This window comes from Bidens hawaiensis, unplaced genomic scaffold (genome assembly GCF_021521415.1).
Source record: "Bidens hawaiensis isolate Kalapana, Puna unplaced genomic scaffold, B.hawaiensis_p1.1 tig00037575_1, whole genome shotgun sequence".
Taxonomy (NCBI): domain Eukaryota; kingdom Viridiplantae; phylum Streptophyta; class Magnoliopsida; order Asterales; family Asteraceae; genus Bidens; species Bidens hawaiensis.
In genome coordinates, this window is record NW_027496554.1 from 100550 (window position 1) to 122087 (window position 21538).

Here is a 21538-nt window from a genome sequence, read left to right on the forward strand (position 1 = left end):
TGGTTTAATTGATTTGAGTTACATATTAACGTAAAAAAAAGTCAAACTTTATAATTATTGGCCAGAACGGCCGTTTTAACAGTATTTGGTGGTTCAGTTTGGGTTAAAATTGAACAAAAAAAGTAAAGCTTTGGTTTTTGAATTTTTGAAACCGTTTGGTTTTGGTTTAGTTCGGGTTTGGTTATTTTGGTTTAGTTATTTGAGCTTGGAAAATTTTGGGGCAAAAAATAAAAAAGACCCGAAATAATAAATTTGAGCCTAAAGTATTTGTTAGTTTTGTTAATTTTAATAACTAATTGATTTGTATACATTTGGTTTAATTTATTTGAGTTACATATTAAGATACAAAAAAGTCAAACTTTAAAATTATTTACTGGTTTTTGGTTTGGTTTAGGTTCGGTTATTACGGTTTAGTTATTTGAGGTTAGAAAGTTTTGGGGCGAAAAACAAAAAAGACTCAAAATAATAAATTCGAGCCTAAATTATTTTGCTAGCTTTGTTAATCAATAAGTAATTGATTTGTATACATCTGGTTTAATTTATTTGAGTTACATATTTATCAAATTCTCATAAATTATTTATAACAAGATTTAAAAAGCGAAAATCTTTAAATTGGGTTTGGTTTGAATTTTTCTGTTTTAATTAAATGCAAAACCACGACCAAAACGATAATTCAGTTTCTAAAAAACATAAAACCAAACCGCCGGTTTTTGTTTTGGTTCGGTTTTTTTTGGTTTTGGAGAAGTTTTTTCGGTTTAAAGCACACCCCTTGTTTGGCCTGGTTTGAAAATTATTGGTCAGAACTCAGAAGCAACCACTTGGCCTATAGCCAGACGACCGTTTTGACCATAAACGATTAAACATTGTAATTTTTTTGTCAAAACGGCTATCCGACCTCTATCCAGACAACCATTTGAAACTATGATGGCTGCTTAAATCTTTATCTTGAATAATAATATTAATGGAATAATGGATATTATCTAATTTGTATATGTTTTATGTAGTGTTGCAGCTTTGCTACAACCAGTTAAGTGGAAGCATACCAACTCAACTCGGGTCCATGAAAAAGCTGAGTGTTCTTTCTTTGCAATCTAACCAGCTCAGTGGTGCATTGCCTGCAAGTTTGGGTGATTTAGGGATGCTAAAAAGGCTAGATTTGAGTTTTAATCGGCTTTTTGGTTCAATACCGACAAGACTGGCTGATGCACCTATGCTTCGAGTTTTAGATGTGCGAAATAATACTCTCTCCGGCAATGTGCCTATAGGTATTGTCATGGTTATTATTATTCTTGGCTATGTGCTTATGTGCTTCCTCGTTGCTTTTCGAACGCAAAGATCGAATCTTTGATGTTAAACACCATCGTTTATTCGTAATATAAAGTTAGTTTTATATTATATACACGACCGGTATTTATCGTCTTATAAAATTTAATACAAAATTATTCTTTTGGAAAAATAATCTTTTTGTTTGAAATTGCTAAACTGTCAAAACCGAACCATCAAACTGTGAAAACCGGTCAGTCCAACGACCGAACCTGGCCAGTTCGGTTTGTATTTTTTTTCTTTAAAAAATATAAACGGTTCAGCCCAAAATATTTGTTAAAACCGACCGAACCAGACTGTGAACACCCTTAATTCAGACTTCACTTTCAAAACAGATATCCAAACATCCCTAAAGTTTGTATATGCTAGAAATAAAACTTGTAATCACCACAAAAGACACTGGTGCTAAACTAACTATATTGATTTGTGTTTTTTGAAATACAAAAATACGAACTTTTTTAGTTTTCTTGTCACATCTAATTAATATGCATTTTTATTTTCAAATAAAAGGTTTGAAGAGATTAGCTGAAGGCTTTCAATATGGAAACAATTTGGGACTATGTGGCGTTGAATTTGCAACCCTGAGAGCTTGCAGTTCTTTAGATCAACTACCGACAAAGAACCTTCCGGAAACAGCCGACTTAAAGCTTAACTGCAGCGACACACATTGCTCAAAGTCATCAAAAACTCCACAAGCTTCCATTATTGTTGGAGTAGTTGTAGCAATAGTGGGACTATCAGTCATAGCTTTCTTAGCCGTTTCATATTTTCTAAACCGCGTTCGTAAGCCCGGAAACACGTTTGCCCCGTCTCACGAAGTATGCAGGAAAAACGGGTCGCCTCTAATCAACCTCGAGTATCCAAACGGGTGGGACCCGTTAGCCGAGGGTCGTCGGTTTGGTGGGGTGTCGCAAGAAATCATGAGGAGTTTTCGGTTTAATTTGGAGGAAATCGAGTCCGCGACACAATATTTTGCTCCCGGGAATTTGTTAGGAAAAAGTGTGTTTTCGGCTATTCATAAAGGAATGCTGAGAGACGGGACGGTTGTGGCTATAAAAAGTATTATTAAGAGTAGCTGCAAGTCTGAAGAAGCCGAGTTTTTGAAGGGTTTGAATGTTTTAACGTCTTTGAGGCACGAGAATTTAGTGAGATTAAGAGGCTTTTGTTGTTCAAAAGGGCGCGGCGAGTGTTTTCTTATTTATGATTTTGTGCCTAATGGGAATTTGTTACGGTATCTTGACATGAAGGATGGTGATCATGTTCTTGATTGGTCGACTCGGGCTTCCATCATTAACGGTATTGCTAAAGGTGAGATCTTTTTTCCTAATAACATTTATAAATTTTGGTTGATAATACGTTTGACTATGAATTTTCATGTATAAAGTGCATATTTGACCTCAAAAGTCAAACCGAACCTCCGTTTTCATCATTAGAGGTTGCAAAACGAGCGGTTCATGAGTGGTTAACACGGGTTTTGGCCGACTTGATGTCACCTTTTATTTTTATTTTATTTTTAATAATGATTACAAAAAATTTACTATTATAGTTAATTGTGATTTGTAAGCACTTTGGGTGACTTTTGTACTATTCGGCCTGCCGAGTTTTTAAACCCAGTTGACCCATTTCAAAACGGGCTGCTCAAAATGGTTAAACGGGCCTGGTTGGGTTGATGTGTTGAACTTTTTTCTTTTTTAAAATATTTTTAAATATGAATACAAAAGTTGTAATATTAAAATTATTAGGTAATCTTGTGAATAGTTTGGTTGACTTTTACCCATTTGACCCATTTCAAAACGGGTCAGACTAGTCGGGTTTGGTTAACTACGAGACTGACTAGTTGTTATCCTGTGCAGGTATAGAGTATTTACACGGGAGCAAAATAAACAAACCGGCTCTGGTTCATCAAAACATATCAGTCAAAAACGTGCAACTCGACCAACGATTCAAACCACTACTCTCTGACTCGGGCCTGCATCAGCTTCTTACAAAAGACACCGTCTTCTCATCACTTAAAGCCAGTGCTGCCATGGGCTACCTAGCTCCCGAGTACGCCACCACGGGCCGGTTCACCCAAAAAAGCGACATTTACGCATTTGGAGTTCTCGTTTTCCAGATAATTTCTGGTAAACGGAAATTTGCTAGCGCAGCCCGGTTTGCTGCCGAGTCGTGCACGTTCATTGACTTTATTGACCCGAATTTACACGAAAGGTTCTGTGAGCTAGAAGCTGCAAAGTTTGCGAAAGTCGCATTGATGTGCACCCATGAAAGCCCTGACCAGAGGCCATCTATTGAAGAAGTTGTACAAGAGCTATGTAGTCCATTGTGCTAACTGATTTTTCGTTTTTTTAACCGCTTTGTTGCTTGTTAGTTGAATGGATTTTAGAAGGTATTTGTAGGAAAGTAGATGTTGTGGTTTACTAACTTGTTACTTTTAATGTTGTAGTGGTTACTAATGTTGTTTTTAATTTAAGATGAGTTTTGAATTGCTGTTGTTGCTTCTATAATTAACATATGTTGTATGCAATGTTGAGAAAATTTTGTATGTTTAAACTTAAATCAACCCTTTTATTTTAAAGTTTAAATCACAGCTCAAAAAAATAAATATCAAACGCAAAAGATGGCATGTTTTGCCCCATAATCTAGCTAACATGTCTATGTTTGACTCGTTAAGTCGTTATCCAGTTAACCTATCGATTTTGACCCGTTATCCAACAAATGTGTCCATGTTTCGACTTGTTATCCCACCGTATTCTGGTTCTTCTTCATGTCTTGACCCGTTATCCAACTAACTTGTCTAGTACACAATAGATTCCAGGATAATGGAATCTACGGAATCTATCTAGTACACAATATCCAACTAACTTCTCTCGGTTACCAAAACAAAATTTGAAATTCAATGACAACATTAAAACATTGTTACCTGTTCCTAAACAATACTTGCATCTTTTGTGCTCCTGCTGTTTTACATTGTTTATTTCAACCACCATCAAGGCTGAGATCACGCCAACTGCTCCTCCAAAGAAGGATGCCACTACGGGATCAACATCACTAAATTTATGCATCAAAAGAAAACCATAATGAGCCCAAAAGAGAAGCTAATTGCCAACTAATTTGATGAACATCAAAGAAGCTTAGCATATTAGTATCATGTTATATATTTCTCATTTCCATCCTGATAAGTTATATGCATGACTACTGATCCAATGTTCACTTAATTAAAACAAACAAGAGAACAAGATACTGTGTTCTGATAAAATTAGCAAGCACTGTATATTGAAAGTAAAAGTAGGAGAAAGTCACACTTTGCTTATGTATACCTCAGCTGCATTGGAAGATGCATGCTCGAAATAAAATCCGCATATGATGTCCCTCCTATTCCCAATTTCAGCTCCAACTGGGATCAGATTTCACAATACAAATAAGATTAAAAAGCTAAAACAAGCACAGATTTATTGCTTGAGATTTGTTTAAGACTGCAAAACAGAGGTTATATATATCGCAAAAAAAGATACAAATAATACTGCCACCAACATGAAGAGTCAATTAACTTGCTCACCTCCTCCATATGCAAAATATCTTATTCCGCCGACTCGGGATATTATCCTGAATTTCCTGTTTATCCATTTTATCAAAGTCCTGAACTGTTTCCGGTCCTTTGATTATACAAAACCTGTACCAACAAATTACTTCATATTAATAATCACAACTAGTGGTGCACAAAAAAACCGGTTTCACGAACTGTAACCAGTTCTGGTTATTACCCAATAAGACAAAAAGCAAGTTTCAAACCGATACAACCTGACCGTTAAAAATTGGTTTCGAGTTCTGGAGCATCCAACTGGTTTTTTAGAGTGGTTAAAAATTGGTTAACCGGTTATATCCATCTGAAAAAAAAAACAATATAACCGTTCTAAAATGGTTTTAATTTACCATTTTACCCCTCTACTAGTATAAATAGGCATTTGTTGGGTTAAATTCTTTTGACCTTTTTTTATTAAAAAAAACGTTATTTTAACCGATTAAGCAGTTAACCTGTTTCGGTTTCATAGGTCAGGGTTATTGACTTACAAAAACCCGTTATTAACCTTACCGGTTATTGATCAAACCAGCTTGACCACATTGACCTATAGCTGCTTTGGTTACTAACCGATACAACAAAAAACCGGTTAACCAACTTGTGCAGCAGTAATCACAACAATTGAGCAAAAAAAATGTTCCATAATTACATCTCTGAAGTGATGAATTAACAAGTGGGGTGTGAGCAATAACCAAAATTAACTGAAAAATCGATAATCATTTTTTTGTACCCACAGTTAACCAAAATTAACCGAACCAAACCAACCACGGTTGCGTACATTTCTAGTTTATATACCTCCATTTCATGTATTTTTTAAGCAAAAACTTAACCCAAGTTTGGTTTTGGTTATTAACCGAACCAAAAACCTACAAACTAACCGAATAAAACGAGCCAATTAACGAAAACCGATCAGTTAATTGAAATAGATTAACCGACAACTTTGATGTCAGTTTCGGTTTACCCTAATAACTTAAAAATCGATTATCATTTTTTTTGGTACCCACGGCTAACCGAAATGAACCAAACCAAACCAAACCAAACCAACCATGTTTGCATATATTTCTAGTTTTTAAACCTCCATTTCATGTATTTTTAAGCAAAAACTTAACCCAATAAACAGAACCAAGCAACTGAAAACCAATTGATTATCAAAAATGGATTAACCGATGACTTCGATTAACCGAAACGAACCAAAATTAACTGAAAAATGGATGAACAAGCCAACAACAACAGCAGCAAATATATAAACTCAGCAATTAATTACCCAGTGGCGTTCTTCGCCGCTGAGTCAGCATCAATTGAAGCATACATAGACGCATCCGGATCCGATGGCATCATCGACCCGAACTTATCATCTTTAATTACGGTGTGTAGCGTTAACGGATACGAAGCATCAAAAATAGTTTAGTAAATAAATAAGTAATTAATTAAAAATAATTCTTTCTTTTAAAAAAAAAACGTTACGTTATTTGAGGAAAAGTTAATGAATACCCGTCCGCCTACATGACCATACTACTTCACCAGTATCCGAGTGCGGGTTTACGGGAACCCACTGAGTTTCAGATTTATATACAATACCTATATAAAATATGATAATGAACCCACATATAAATTATGAATGAATCCATACACAAACTAAAATCATGGTTTGATGGTGAACACTCTCCCTTGTTACCCTAAAAATCAGGGTTTGATTCCCTCTTTAATTATATTGTTGTTAACTTTTTTTAACCGGTCATTAGAAGGGTGACCATCTATTTTATATTACAATGTAAATCGGTTTAGTTATTATGGATGAATTAAATTGGTTGAATTTGATACCTGGAGACTGGTCCTGACCCGAACCATCTAGCCGGCCCAAGGGTTTTTTTTTTATTTCAGCCTTATTAAACTAGAGCGCTTAAAAATAGTTTAGCAATGGGCCTGAAGATATAAAAACCTTTTAACTAGTGGTCTTATTATTTCGATGTAAAACAAATTGGCAAATTGCAACATGACTACGTGAGTATAAGTTTGACCAACACATCGTTCACATGACACTATCAAATCAACTTATCATGCCTACATAAGTTGGGCCTTTTCTTCAAATAGGGCCCACCAATCCAATATTTCTGAACCAAAACCCATGTTATATACTTGTATGGATCAAATCTATGGGCATGTCCAATTAATACAAGCTTTTTTAGGGAATATATAAGTTAGAGCATGGGCCTACACAACTTTATAAAAGTTAGGCTAAAACACACACACTGGCACACAAATCCAACCAAAAAAAATGAAACAAGAGCTTCTCGGTAATTTGATTTATATAAAAAAAAAAAGGTTCTCTTTTTATGCTACTTCAAGCATCTTTTGTTTTAAGAAAAAAGAAATCCAATGAGAGGTTGTTTTGAAAATTACAAAAGTTATATGTTCGTATAACTCTAGTAATCAAGCATACCCTTAGATGTTTGATTGATGAATAATGATCACAAAATCGATTTACCTTGACTTGACTTGCTTTAAATTTGTTTAGTTTCTTCGTGAACCCGATATTTTTGTCATGTTAACTTCAATTGCTTTCCAACTTGTCATGCAACTTAAGATGTATGGACTTTTTTGAGTTTACTTGACTTATGTGTGGTTCTCAATTTTAATATATAGCATTATTATAGACAGTGAAATTTTTGGATCAAACAATAATTGAGCATTCGAGTTTGACAGTATTTGCATGATGCCCACCCATTTTTTTCACGGAATGATCCAATTTGTATCAACACATTGATTTTCTAACGTGTCGTGAAAGTGGAGTTGGCGAGTTTGTTTTATCTGTTTACTTGAGTTTTCATAGTTTAAATATAATCGTTACGGACAAATAAAAGTTGCTGTTGAAAGAGAAAGAGAAAAATTTGGGTTTGAACTTAAACATGTGGTCATCTCGTAAGCCTACAATCCATAGAATATAGAATAAATAGATTAAATAATATTTTAACTTTAATATTGATGACAAATATAAATCATTAATAATACATTAATAGACCTATATAATTTAACATATGCTGACATAGAGTTTAAATATTGGGTTTTGACAGGGTACAATTTTGACTATTTGTGGTTAGTGCTAGGCAAGTTTTCTCTTGTAATGATTAGACAATGTTTAATCAGAACCCTTCCTTTGGGGCGCTCTGCGACACGTGTCGGCGTCAGCAAGGGGGTTTGACAAAAAATGGTGTAATGGTATATCCATTCATTGCAACCATTACCCAATAATTAAGTCTTACAATTTAAATTATATATAAACAACATAAACATTTTGTTGGTTGCCCTCCAAATAACACCCCGGGGTAGTGTTTGCACACGGCCAGTTCAATGTTTTTGAAAACTTAAAGCTAACTGAAATAAAATATTTAGGCCTTTTTAACAAATTATTTGTTAAAGCATCACGTTTTAGTTTTTATTTTGTCTTTTTGAATGATCATATTCCTACTTTTGAATTCGAATTGATATTGTATGAATGATTATTTCTAAATCAATTATCAATCAACAAATCAAGAACATAATACAAGTAATCACTTTATTACCTAAAGCCTAAAATATAACTCAGTTCACAAATGGACTAACTTAAGCGATAAAAGATTGAAGCAAAGTACCAACCTATGTTGTTTTAACCGGGCTCACACTAGCTTCAGAATTTGAATTTGGCTTGGGCGTTCCCCGGGAAACCATATAGCCGGTTGTCATAAGAGCCGAACTCTCTGGCGTAACACACATTGGGACAAAAACCCGGGTGGGCTCGGGATCCGAAATGACAACCTTGCCTGGTATGCCTCCCAACTTCACAATACTTCTTTTAAATTAAAACTATTTTGTTATTGTGAATCTACAAGTAGTGCTTATATATGTAACAAATACATATCAGATGAAACACCACAAGTTGACTAATTTCATGTTATAGAACTTTTAATGACCAAAAGGATAATAACAAAGAGCTTTTATATTAATTAACAAGCATAAATTATTTTACTTATTAGGCTAGTTATCTACAGTTACTTTACAGGGATGTATTGTAAAGTTGTGTTGCATGGGAACATGGTGTCTTTTATATAGACAAGTTCTATTAAATAAAAGATTAATCGTTTGGTTGATTTATTCCTCTTTAATATATACAAGTTTCTGCATCAGAAGAAAAGCAAACTGCATATTTTCTGAATTACAACAGTTTTAACTTTTAAAACGAACGTAACCACATAAAATTTGGGCCAGTGATATTGACTTGTTCATTGACTGTTTCAACGATAGAGTCTATATATTGCTAGCTCTTTACTTGCTTTTTCAGAACTTGAGTTCAGTGATCAATTAAGAATACAAGTTACCATTATTGTTCTCATCAATATGAGTGCTGGTTTTTTATTTTCCATTCTTCTTTTTATGGCCTTGTTTCATTTCTGTTTGTCTAATAGAAATTCAAATGCTATGCTATGCATGGATGATGAAAGACAAGCACTTCTCCAGTTCAAGCATGGACTCATAGATGATGCTGGTCGACTTGCATCTTGGGTCACAGAGGAGAATAGTGATTGCTGCAAATGGGCTGGAATTGCTTGTGATAACGTAACAGGTCATGTTCACAAGATTCATCTTCCAGGTAAATATTGTTATTTTGCTGATTACACTTCAGAGAAAGCATATGAAGAATGCAGGAAGCAAAGAAGACTAGGTGGAGATTTAAGCCCATCTCTGCTAAATCTGAAGCAACTAAAGCATTTAGACTTGAGCCTCAATGATTTTGGTGAAAAGCAAATTCCCAGGTTTGTGGGTTCTCTTAGAAACCTGAGATATCTTAACCTCTCACTTTCTGGATTTGGTGGAACAGTCCCTCCTCAGCTGGGGAATCTGTCGGAATTGCGCACCCTCGGTCTTGGAAGCTTTTATGAAAGCTTTTATGAAAGTGGTGAATCAACTAGCATAATGAATATGCAATGGCTGTCGGGTCTTCGTTTCTTGCATCACCTGGATATGAGTGGTCTAGATCTTAGCAAAGCAATTGATTGGTTTCAGGTTATCAACACCCTTCCTTCTTTGGTTGAACTTCATTTGTCTTATTGTCAACTCATGCATATACACCCACATGTTGCTAGTCTTAATCTTACATCCCTTTCCGTGCTTGACCTTTCTATTAACTATTTCAGTAACAGTTTAGTGCCAAGGTGGATTTTCAGTTTGACTAGTCTAGTTTCATTAGATTTAACTGGGTGCTATTTTCATGGGCCTATTCCTAGTAGTAGTGAGGGCTTCCATAACATGACTTCTCTCAGGTTGCTTCATGTGCGTGGGAGCAGTTTCATGAATTCTTTGTTTGTATTAAAAGGGCTGTCTGGTAGTAATCTCGTATCATTAGATATTAGTGACTGTGGTGTCTCCAGTTTGGCTCTTGATTCCCTTCACAACCTCACATCTCTTCAAAGCCTTGACCTGTCAAATAATCAACTTACAAGGGCAATACCTAAATCATTGGGTAACCTTTGTAATTTGAGAGAGATTGATTTGTCAGGTAACAATTTTGGTAATATTAGTTTAACATTCCTTCTAGAAAGTTTTTTCGAGTGCAAATCACCTATCGTGGAGTCAATATTCATTGATGACTCAGGAGTTTCTGGTCAAATTCCATTATCAGTTGGAGGATTATCTTCGTTGGAGGAATTAAGTGTTTCGAATAACCGGCTGAATGGCACCCTTCCAGATAGTCTCGGTCTACTTTCAAATTTGGTACATTTAGATATTTCCAATAATTTGTTGATGGGTGTTGTGACAGATGCTCCCTTCTCCAATCTAAACAATTTGAAAGTCCTAAACGGAAGAGGCAATAACTTGATCCTCAGACCGCACCTAGAAAATTGGAATCCCCATTTCCGACTGGAAATATTGTATTTAAATTCTTGGGATATAGGGCCTCAATTTCCATTGTGGCTATTACAACAGAGCGATTTAATAGACTTAGAGATAAGTAACACCAGTATATCATCAACCATGCCTCTTTCATTTTGGGGATCATTCCCCAATCTAGAATATCTAGATATGTCACAAAATCATATTCAAGGAAGGTTGCTTGGCATCCCTAGTACACTGTCTATACTCGACTTGAGTCATAACAAGTTTATTGGACAGTTACCAGAACTCTCAAATAGTTCATTGATATATATCTTGGATTTATCATATAATTCATTTGAGGGAATGTTACATAAATTGATATGCTCTGATGGTGAAAAGCAGCTCGGAGCTCTTAATCTTGCAAATAATCATCTATCAGGTGGCATTCCTAATCAGTGCTGGGAGAGGTACGAGTGGTTGGAATTCTTAAGCTTGGAGAACAACAATCTATCAGGTGGGATTCCAAGAACTATGGGATCTTTATATTCATTATCTTCATTGAACATGTGTAACAACAAGCTTTCTGGAAGATTGCCATCTTCATTGAAGAACTTGATAAAGCTAGATTCCCTTCAACTTGCTGGAAACAAATTTGTTGGCAGAATTCCAACATGGCTGGGAACAAAAATCACGTTTTTGAGCATTCTCAATCTCAGATCAAACAATTTTCGCAGATTTATACCTCGTGAGCTTTGTTATCTTACACGTATTCAAATATTGGACCTTGCTCATAATAACCTATCTGGAAATATACCAAGATGCTTCAAAAATTTCACTATCCTTGCTGGAAAAGGATATATTTCAGATGATAGATATTTCTTCATCTCAATTGGTCGTGAATATGTATATGGTAGTGCTTCATTAGTAATGAAAGGAAGAGAAGACACATATAGCACTATCCTCAGCCTTGTGCTAACTGTGGACCTTTCAAGTAACAACTTAACTGGGCACATCCCAAGTGAGCTAATGGCACTTCATTCATTACTGTCTTTGAACTTATCAAGAAATCAACTGACTGGGAGCATCCCGAAGAACATTGGAGATATGAAATCACTTGAATCATTTGATGTGTCTCTTAATCAGCTTTCTGGTGAACTTCCCGTAAGTTTATCAAGCTTGAATTTTTTGAGCAGCTTCAATGTGTCCTACAACAATTTTACTGGAAGAGTTCCAACAAGCACACAACTGCAGAGTTTCAACGAGTCCAGCTTCTGTGGCAACAAACTGTGTGGAGATCCGCTGCCTGAAAGTTGTGCAGTTGCAGTACCAGATGCCCACCATGAAGATGAAGATGAAGAGGAAAAAGGCGGAGCACACGTAGCAGATTTGGGACTAATTACCAGCAGTGTTTTTGGGCTCATTGCTGGTTTTTGGGTGGTTATAGTTCCTTTGATTGTTAGCACCAGGTGGAGAATTAAATATTTTGGTTTCTTGAAGTATATGATATGTGATGTCATTTGTAAGTACTGGTGTAACGTGTTTCATAAGTGTTGAAGAATGTTGTGATGTTCAGTTTCACTTTGAAAAGATAGACATATTGTATTTGTAATAAAGTTACAACTTTAGTTTTTTCTTGTATGATCACCCATATTGAACTTTGGTTTTTGAATTTTTGAAATCGTTTGGTTTTGCTTTCAGTTTGGTTCGGGCTCGGTTATTTCGGTTTAGTTATTCGAGCTTAAAAATTTTGGGGCAAAAAATAAAAAAGAACTGAAATAATAAATTTGAGCATAAATTATTTTGTTAGTTTTGTTAATTAGTAACTAATTGATTTCTTTACATTTGGTTTAATTGATTTGAGTTACATATTAACGTAAAAAAAAGTCAAACTTTAAAATTATTGGCCAGAACGGCCGTTTTAACAGTATTTGGTGGTTCAGTTTGGGTTAAAATTGAACAAAAAAAGTAAAGCTTTGGTTTTTGAATTTTTGAAACCGTTTGGTTTTGGTTTAGTTCGGGTTTGGTTATTTTGGTTTAGTTATTTGAGCTTGGAAAATTTTGGGGCAAAAAATAAAAAAGACCCGAAATAATAAATTTGAGCCTAAAGTATTTGTTAGTTTTGTTAATTTTAATAACTAATTGATTTGTATACATTTGGTTTAATTTATTTGAGTTACATATTAAGATACAAAAAAGTCAAACTTTAAAATTATTTACTGGTTTTTGGTTTGGTTTAGGTTCGGTTATTACGGTTTAGTTATTTGAGCTTAGAAAGTTTTGGGGCGAAAAACAAAAAAGACTCAAAATAATAAATTCGAGCCTAAATTATTTTGCTAGCTTTGTTAATCAATAAGTAATTGATTTGTATACATCTGGTTTAATTTATTTGAGTTACATATTTATCAAATTCTCATAATTTATTTATAACAAGATTTAAAAAGCGAAAATCTTTAAATTGGGTTTGGTTTGAATTTTTCTGTTTTAATTAAATGCAAAACCACGACCAAAACGATAATTCAGTTTCTAAAAAACATAAAACCAAACCGCCGGTTTTTGTTTTGGTTCGGTTTTTTTGGTTTTGGAGAAGTTTTTTCGGTTTAAAGCACACCCCTTGTTTGGCCTGGTTTGAAAATTATTGGTCAGAACTCAGAAGCAGCCACTTGGCCTATAGCCAGACGACCGTTTTGACCATAAACGATTAAACATTGTAATTTTTTTGTCAAAACGGCTGTCCGACCTCTATCCAGACAACCATTTGAAACTATGATGGCTGCTTAAATCTTTATCTTGAATAATAATATTAATGGAATAATGGATATTATCTAATTTGTATATGTTTTATGTAGTGTTGCAGCTTTGCTACAACCAGTTAAGTGGAAGCATACCAACTCAACTCGGGTCCATGAAAAAGCTGGGTGTTCTTTCTTTGCAATCTAACCAGCTCAGTGGTGCATTGCCTGCAAGTTTGGGTGATTTAGGGATGCTAAAAAGGCTAGATTTGAGTTTTAATCGGCTTTTTGGTTCAATACCGACAAGACTGGCTGATGCACCTATGCTTCGAGTTTTAGATGTGCGAAATAATACTCTCTCCGGCAATGTGCCTATAGGTATTGTCATGGTTATTATTATTCTTGGCTATGTGCTTATGTGCTTCCTCGTTGCTTTTCGAACGCAAAGATCGTATCTTTGATGTTAAACACCATCGTTTATTCGTAATATAAAGTTAGTTTTATATTATATACACGACCGGTATTTATCGTCTTATAAAATTTAATACAAAATTATTCTTTTGGAAAAATAATCTTTTTGTTTGAAATTGCTAAACTGTTGAAGAGGTAGGTCCCAGCAGAGCCTAGTTGGACCCGCAAGACTCACCGTGAAGAGGGACGTCTGCGCAGAAACCAACTGGATCCGCAGGACCAACCATGCTCAGAGACGTGACGTCCTTACGCGCAGTACGCAAGCTGGTCCCGCAGGAAATGCCTCCCGATGGTGAAGGACTCCGCCTGTCCCCGCAGCCTCGGATACAAGCCATCAGGGAAGGCCACCCGCGCAGCAGGGCTACACGCACAAGGCACTTAGCTCTCAATCACTCAGTGTCACCTGAAGGAATGAGCGAAGCCGGGAACTATCCCGCACAAGGGCGGGAGGGGGAATACTCCCGCCCAAATAAGCCAGTCCGTACGATACAGGAAGATCTTCTGTACTGTACCTGACGAGGTATGGGAAAAGGATCTGACTAAAGATACGACAGCTTATTGACAACAGTATGGCGAGCAGCATGCTCCTGCACTGTATGTCACTGTTAGCCGCTGCCTACTCACAAACTACTGCCATACCACGTGCGTAGCCGTCAGTTGGTGGAACAGGAATAGTATACAGCACGCCTGGTCGCTATCAGCCGCTACCTACCCACCAACTACCAGCAGGGCACGTGCGTAGGCTACTGTTGGTGGAACAGGAACACTGTTGCAGCCGGCCATACCTCTTTGGAAACCTACCTTCGGCTATAAATACCACAAATGGTATGACCTTCTCATCTTATCATATCTTACTACATTATCATCATATTATACCTGATATCTGCTCTAGCAATCTCTTAATATACTTTTATATTTAAAGAGCAATCTAGTCTGATTCTCACGCCGGAGGGTGGTCACAAGGAGGAACCCCCCCCTTCTCAGTGACGAGCTCACGGTGTCTGTTTTGCAGGTTATCAGAAGAACCATCTTCCAAGGGTCTAACCCCTCGTGGGAAACATCTCTCCAACCCCCAGGTTACCAGTAATCTGTCCGGGGTCCGGTTAGTGTTTCTTCATTGGCGCCATCCGTGCATAAAGCTAGAACTTTATCTCCAGTTTTTTCAAACTTTCTACAAAAGATGGTTAGAGAAATTCCGGTAACCACAACCCCAGCTACTGGGATGAACACCGGTAACACAGTTTTTACAAACACTACCCCGGTTACCCAAGCCGGGGCAAGTGAAGTAAATTTTACGAACACTACCCCAGTTACTCAGGCTGGGGCAAGTGCAGTAAATGATCGCCTACTAGGATCCACTGATACCCAGGTTGAGAAACGAAGACTCCCCCGCCAAACTCTCGATGAAGTCAAGGCATGGGCGGAGGCACGACAAAAGGAATTCCAGGCTGAGTTGGACGAACGCCTGCGTTCCGTCCAACAGGCTGACGAATTCGAAGATTACTTGGATGACTCGGAGGAATCCGACTCTGACGCGAACCCTCGCCATAGGGCAAAAGGGAAGCGTAAGGAAATGGAATCCCAACCGAAAAGGCATTTTGGACAAGCCTTCAAACCAAAAAGCACAGGTGGAAGTCCACGAGACTTCTCCAAAACGTTCAGACCAAACATTGCAAATGCAGGAACGTCCAAGTTTGCAAGGGACATTGCGGAAGCAATCGCCCCAAAGAGTGCCAAACAAATGCCTAACATAGGCACATATGACGGTATATCTGATCCAGACGATCATTTGAACAGGTTCATAGCAGGGGCAACAGTCAGCAATTGGACGGAACCCACCTGGTGCTACATGTTCCAAATGACGCTTGTTGGGGCTGCTAGAGCTTGGTTTGATCGTCTACCGGTCAACCACATCTACGACTGGGCAGACTTCCAGCAGAAGTTTAGCCAACACTTCAGCCAGCAACGGAAGTATACCGAGGAGCAATGGACAATCCTCAAATGCATACGAGAAGAAGATGAATCTCTGCCAAACTTCATCACTCGCTTCAACTCAAAGAAGCTAAGTTTGGGCAATATCAGCGAAGATCTTGTTCGCGCTGCCTTCATCCAGGGCGCGCACGACCCAGAGCTCATCCGCACCCTAACGGGTAAAGATGGCATGCCATCCACATGGGATGCCATCATGACAGCAGCAAAACGCTATGCGGAAACGGAGAAGCAACTGGGTAGAGATCTGCCACAGAGCACAAACCTCTACACTCAGAAGACGAGAGAAGACAACGTCCTCACCGCCCGACTAAATAAAAAGCGGAAGCAAGGCATTTGGCAGTCAAGGGTAAACTTTGACACCTCATCCGGCTTGCAACATCGATTGGGCGGAAGGGATAATGCACACCCGCACCGGAACTCCAGATGGACGCCGCTCAGCAAAAGCGTCACTGAGATATTCGCCACCGAAGAGCTCCCGTGGCCAAAGCCTCCAATAATCCGACATCGTCACGATGCTGATCGGAGCAAATACTGTGACTTTCACAAGACAAAAGGCCACAACACTGAAGAATGCACAGACGTAAAAGACATGGTCGAAGCATTTGTCAGAGATGGGACGCTCGCGCACCTCGTGGCGCAATAAAAGCTGAGCAGGCGGGTGCGTGTAGAACCCCAGCTGGGGAAAACACGAATCAAAATTCCAGCTTCAATATCGAGACTACATGCTGCGTAAAGAACGAGATCCCGAACCAGGTGCGTATCGGCTCGATGGCACTCCCATCCCAACATGATGGAAGGGAGCTCATTTACACAGTTTGCATGTAAATCAATTCCAATTTGTAAAGAAAAGGCCAAGAGCCACTTCTAATGGAAATGATTCTCTTTAAGAACATCGAAGCTGATGATTTTACATTTATACTTTTCTGAACACTAATATGCCGGTTTTCACCGCATAATTACGTGAAGTCATTGCGTGGGAAGGCGGTCCTACCCGCACGAACCCAATAACGTGACAAACCTTCACGCAGGTCAGTTGAAGAGGAAAAAGTTCAGCACCCAAAAATGAAAGTGCCGGTCTATCCGCACCAATCATAACGAGGAAACTGAATAATAACCTATCAACAACCGCGCGTCGAACGGTTAAACTATGCAACACTGGTGACGGCATTCACATTACGTGAAGTCGTTGCGTGGGAAGGCGGTCCTACCCGCACGAACCCAATAACGTGACAAACCTTCACGCAGGTCAGTTGAAGGGGAAGAGTTCAATTATCCCATTAAATGAAAGTGCCGGTCTATCCGCATGAATCATTAAAGGAAACTGAACACTAACCTATTGACAACCGTGCATCGAACGGTTCAAAACAAAATTCTTAAAAGGATGAGGAAAACCTACACGCAGGTCAGATAAGGGTAAAGTTTTGCCATCCTACTAAGTGCAAGTGACGGTTCTACCCGCACAATCACGAAAGAGGAAGCAAAACTTCACACCTATTATCAACCACGTTCAAAGGTTAACTTATCCTCAAAGGATGAGGAAAACCTACACGCAGGTCAGATAAGGGTAAAGTTTTGCCATCCTACTAAGTGCAAGTGACGGTTCTACCCGCACAATCACGAAAGAGGAAGCAAAACTTCACACCTATTATCAACCACGTTCAAAGGTTAACTTATCCTCAAAGGATGAGGAAAACCTACACGCAGGTCAGATAAGGGTAAAGTTTTGCCATCCTACTAAGTGCAAGTGACGGTTCTACCCGCACAATCACGAAAGAGGAAGCAAAAACTTCACACCTATTATCAACCACGTTCAAAGGTTAACTTATCCTCAAAGGATGAGGAAAACCTACACGCAGGTCAGGGCAAAGTTTTGCCATCCTACTAAGTGCAAGTGACGGTTCTACCCGCACAATCACGAAAGAGGAAGCAAAACTTCACACCTATTATCAACCACGTTCAAAGGTTAACTTATCCTCAAAAGATGAGGAAAACCTACACGCAGGTCAGATGAAGGTTAAAGTTTAGCCATCCTACTAAGTGCAAGTGACGGTTCTACCCGCACAATCACGAAAGAGGAAGCAAAACTTAAACCCATTATCAACCACGTTCAACAGGTTAACTTATTCTAAACACTTGGAAAATTGCTAATTTAAACTAAGTATGCAAGTCATAAGTTTATAAAGCAAGGAACCCAAAGAAGGAAATAACAATCTTATACGCAAAAAGATTTATATTTCACAAATGAATTATTACAAGAATGGCTGGGTAACTACCCGCCTATGAAAAGAAAAATAAATACATCCGTACAAGACTATCCTAGCAATGGGAAGGGATCTTCGGGATCAAGCCTCAGGGCCGCCTCCACTTGGACCCGCTCCATCAGAAGAACGGGCCGGTTCGAGGAAAGCTTTAAGGATAGCTAACCCATCATCAGCAGCAGCTACTTGGTTCACCTTCTCCACCACTGGATGCGGGAAGGCAGCATATTGGTTTACTGCTTGGTCATATATGGCTTCAGTGTCAACATTGTACAAAGGGAAGTTGGAAGGCGGGAAGCCTTTCTCAACGAACCCTAGACCAAGCAGGAAGCCAGCCCGTTCCCCATCCTCGTGAGAAGCGTTGAGGGCTGCGCTCATCGCATCGTCGTAGGATGTCTCTGAGAAGACACGATGCACAACCTACAAAGAAAATACAAGTGTCAAACACCTTTTCTATGAACAAAGGAAAGCGTGAAGACGTAAAGCTAAAATACCTGAGGCAACGCTTCTCGAAGAAGCCATTCCTTGGCAACCAGGGCTTGGGTGCAGGCGCGTTCGGCTTCGCTTTTATTGAGGTTGGCAAGTTGCACTTCCTTTGCAGCAGCCTCTTCAACGCCCTTAAGCTTCCGCTCTGTGTGATCAAGCACGCCCCTCTGGTCCAGGATCTCTTGGAGCTTCTTGGCATCTTCCATGGCCAAGGCATCATGAGCACGTTGGAGAGCCTCTAATTGGGCCTTGAGCTCCTCGTTCTCCATGCGTAAAGGCTCAGCAACGGCTTCAGCCTTGGTAGCCCTCTCAGTCGCGTTCCTCGCAGTCTCCTTAGCCAGCCGAAGCTGTTCGTTAACAGCTTGGGCAGCCTTGGAGCGGGCCTCAAGTCGCGCTTGAACTTCAACCTCGAGGGCCTTGAAGGCCTTCTCCTTCTCCGCAGCAGCTGCGGTCAATCGTTGGTTCTCCTCCCGAAGAGCACGCGCCTGAGATACGTCCTTGGCGCGAGCTGCTTTCAACTTGTCGTTTTCACGACAAAGCAGCTCGACGCGCGGCTGCATCCGGGCCTGGAGAACCCGAAGCTCATTGGTTAGCCTACCCTCCTGGTAGCTAGCCATGGCTTCCCCCAACGCACCATGAGGAGCAGCGTGGCGAGCCCAGTCCACGCACTCCACAGGGGTACGAAGGGTTGTTCCTCGGCGTATGTTCCATCGCGGAACATACACTTCATTGGAATCCGACACTGCAAAAAACAAAAAAGCAGTTAGGAAAAAGATGATAAAAAAAAAAAAAAAATTAAAAGTGAAAAAGGGCCAAAGGAACCCTACGCACCTGTAGGGTCTATAACAGGCCGATAACCGCCGAACCCATCACCTGAACCCAAAGGAAACCCATCCAAAAGGTCAGGCAGATGGGAAGGTGGCAAGGAATGGCGAGTACTCCCATGCGTACCTGATGGGCCGGCCATCGGTGCCGGTGGCAGGGGCATGGTGGCAGCCGCCGCAGTCGCTGCCGCAGAATCCGCAGCAATCGTAACCGCCGGCTCGGTGAAGGACGCCGTAAAAATCGCACTCACGGCCGGCGATGGCGTAAACTCGGCTGGAACAGTCGGCTCAGAGTGAGCAACTGAACCAGCGGGACCAGGCGTAGGCGCCTGGGTCGACGCCTCAGGTAGGCTGACCAAGCCTACCGTCATCGGCGGAGAGGTACTACTCGGTACTTCACCCTGGAATGCGTCAACATCCACGCCTGCACAAGAAGATAAGTGTTAATAAATTTATGAAGTGATAAATCTACAAAAAGAATGTTTGTACTTACGGGTTTTCTTGAGCCTGAACGTACGGAGGGGCGGGGACAAGCCCGATGGGGCCGGTCTCTTGACGCCGGTCACCGTCGTCGTCATTGGTTCTCCGGAGGTAACAGTCGTAGCCTCCGGAGCAGTGGTCTTCTCACCACCGGGGTTCCCCGCCACCTCTTCACTATCTGACTCGGTGTCAGATAGAAGCACCGGATCAGCCGTGGAGGCCACCTTCTCCTTTCCCTTCCCTCCGGCAGCCTTCTTCTTCCGCACAAGGGGAGGACCATCTGCGGATTCCTCAGAAGAAGACAGGATGTAAGGATTTCCAGCAGCGGGTACAGCATTGAGGGGTTCAGGATAGAATATCGCCTTACCTGGCCGCCGGTGGCTCAGGATCTCTTGGCCCGGCGGATAGACCTCCACAAACCGATCCGCCGTTTGCTCCAGGATGGGCAACTCATTGTCGTCCAGAGCACGAGTGCCCACCCGCACGGGACCGTCAGCTTCCCGCGGGAACAGGAGCGACTCCAAATTATTCCCCTATGAAAGAAAAGAAACAGTTAGAAAATAAACTAATATCAGCAAGAAAGACAAGACATACCATAAGGAATAGAGTTCAAACCGTATTCGAGAAGGATAGGAAACCGAGACGCCTCCTTCCATACCCGGCTCATCCCCAGCAGCACCATCCCGGACTCCGCAAACCGGTAAACCGGAGATTGGACCCGGGATATCTTCGCGAACCATTCCGCCTCCTGGTAGCTGGAAGCGTGAAGGCTCGGAAGCGCTTGACCCTTCTTGAACTTCATGGCAATGGGGATGGCGCGGGCAGAGATGTAGAAGAACTCCCGCTTCCACGATCGGAGACTGCGCTCGGTCACGCAGATCTTCAAACCCTTAATACGGGTTGTCAGGGTGTACCACCCCTGGACGCACCTCCAAGTATAGAAGGTCATCAGGCGGTCCACGTAGGGCTCAATACCCGGAATCCGGCACACCCACTCGAAGTGCCGGATCTTGGCAATCGCCATCGGATGCACCTCGGTCAGGTGCACACCGTGCCTCTCCAGGACACGGTACATAAACTTTGTCAAAGGAAACCTAAGGTTCCCATAGACAAAGAATGCAGCATATACCCCGATCTTGCCACTGGGGGCATCGTACACAGTCTGGTGGGATTCAGGAAACTCAGGCTCAAGAGACTCAAGCATGAACTTCCTGACGATGTACTGGTACTGATCGACAGGTAGAGCACACTGGCACTCGCCAGCAGTACTCCTATCATCGGCTACAGCTTCAGCATCATGGGAAGACATTTTGCAGAAAGAAGAAAGTGATTTCGGGAAAATGCTTGCCTGAAAAGGGGAGTATTTGCCGGAAATCACTAAGAAGAAGAAGAAAGGTGAAAGTGTGGATTACAAAGAGGCCTCTCCCCCTTTATATACTAATCGCAATTAATGCGGTGAATTTAATGCGGAGGAGAGAGAAATCGAAGGTGCAATGAAACTATGACACGTGGCAAAAAGCAGGCTGGCAACAGCTGTTGACAGGACGTGTG

The 21538-nt window shown here is 40.2% G+C and overlaps 2 protein-coding genes across 2 annotated transcripts; both read left to right on the forward strand.

Annotated features, from left to right (window-relative positions):
• The first annotated feature begins 976 nt into the window (after positions 1-976).
• On the forward strand, positions 977-3733 carry LOC143589475 (cold-responsive protein kinase 1-like). The gene is made up of 3 exons (XM_077070227.1): positions 977-1265; positions 1834-2631; positions 3177-3733. The coding sequence occupies exons 1-3, from the start codon at positions 992-994 to the stop codon at positions 3650-3652; spliced, it is 1548 nt and encodes a 515-aa protein (XP_076926342.1). The 5' UTR covers positions 977-991; the 3' UTR covers positions 3653-3733.
• A 5628-nt stretch (positions 3734-9361) lies between these two features.
• LOC143589471 (receptor-like protein EIX2) lies at positions 9362-13937 on the forward strand. Its single transcript, XM_077070223.1, has 2 exons — positions 9362-12266; positions 13594-13937. The coding sequence occupies exons 1-2, from the start codon at positions 9362-9364 to the stop codon at positions 13935-13937; spliced, it is 3249 nt and encodes a 1082-aa protein (XP_076926338.1).
• Positions 13938-21538: the final 7601 nt, after the last annotated feature.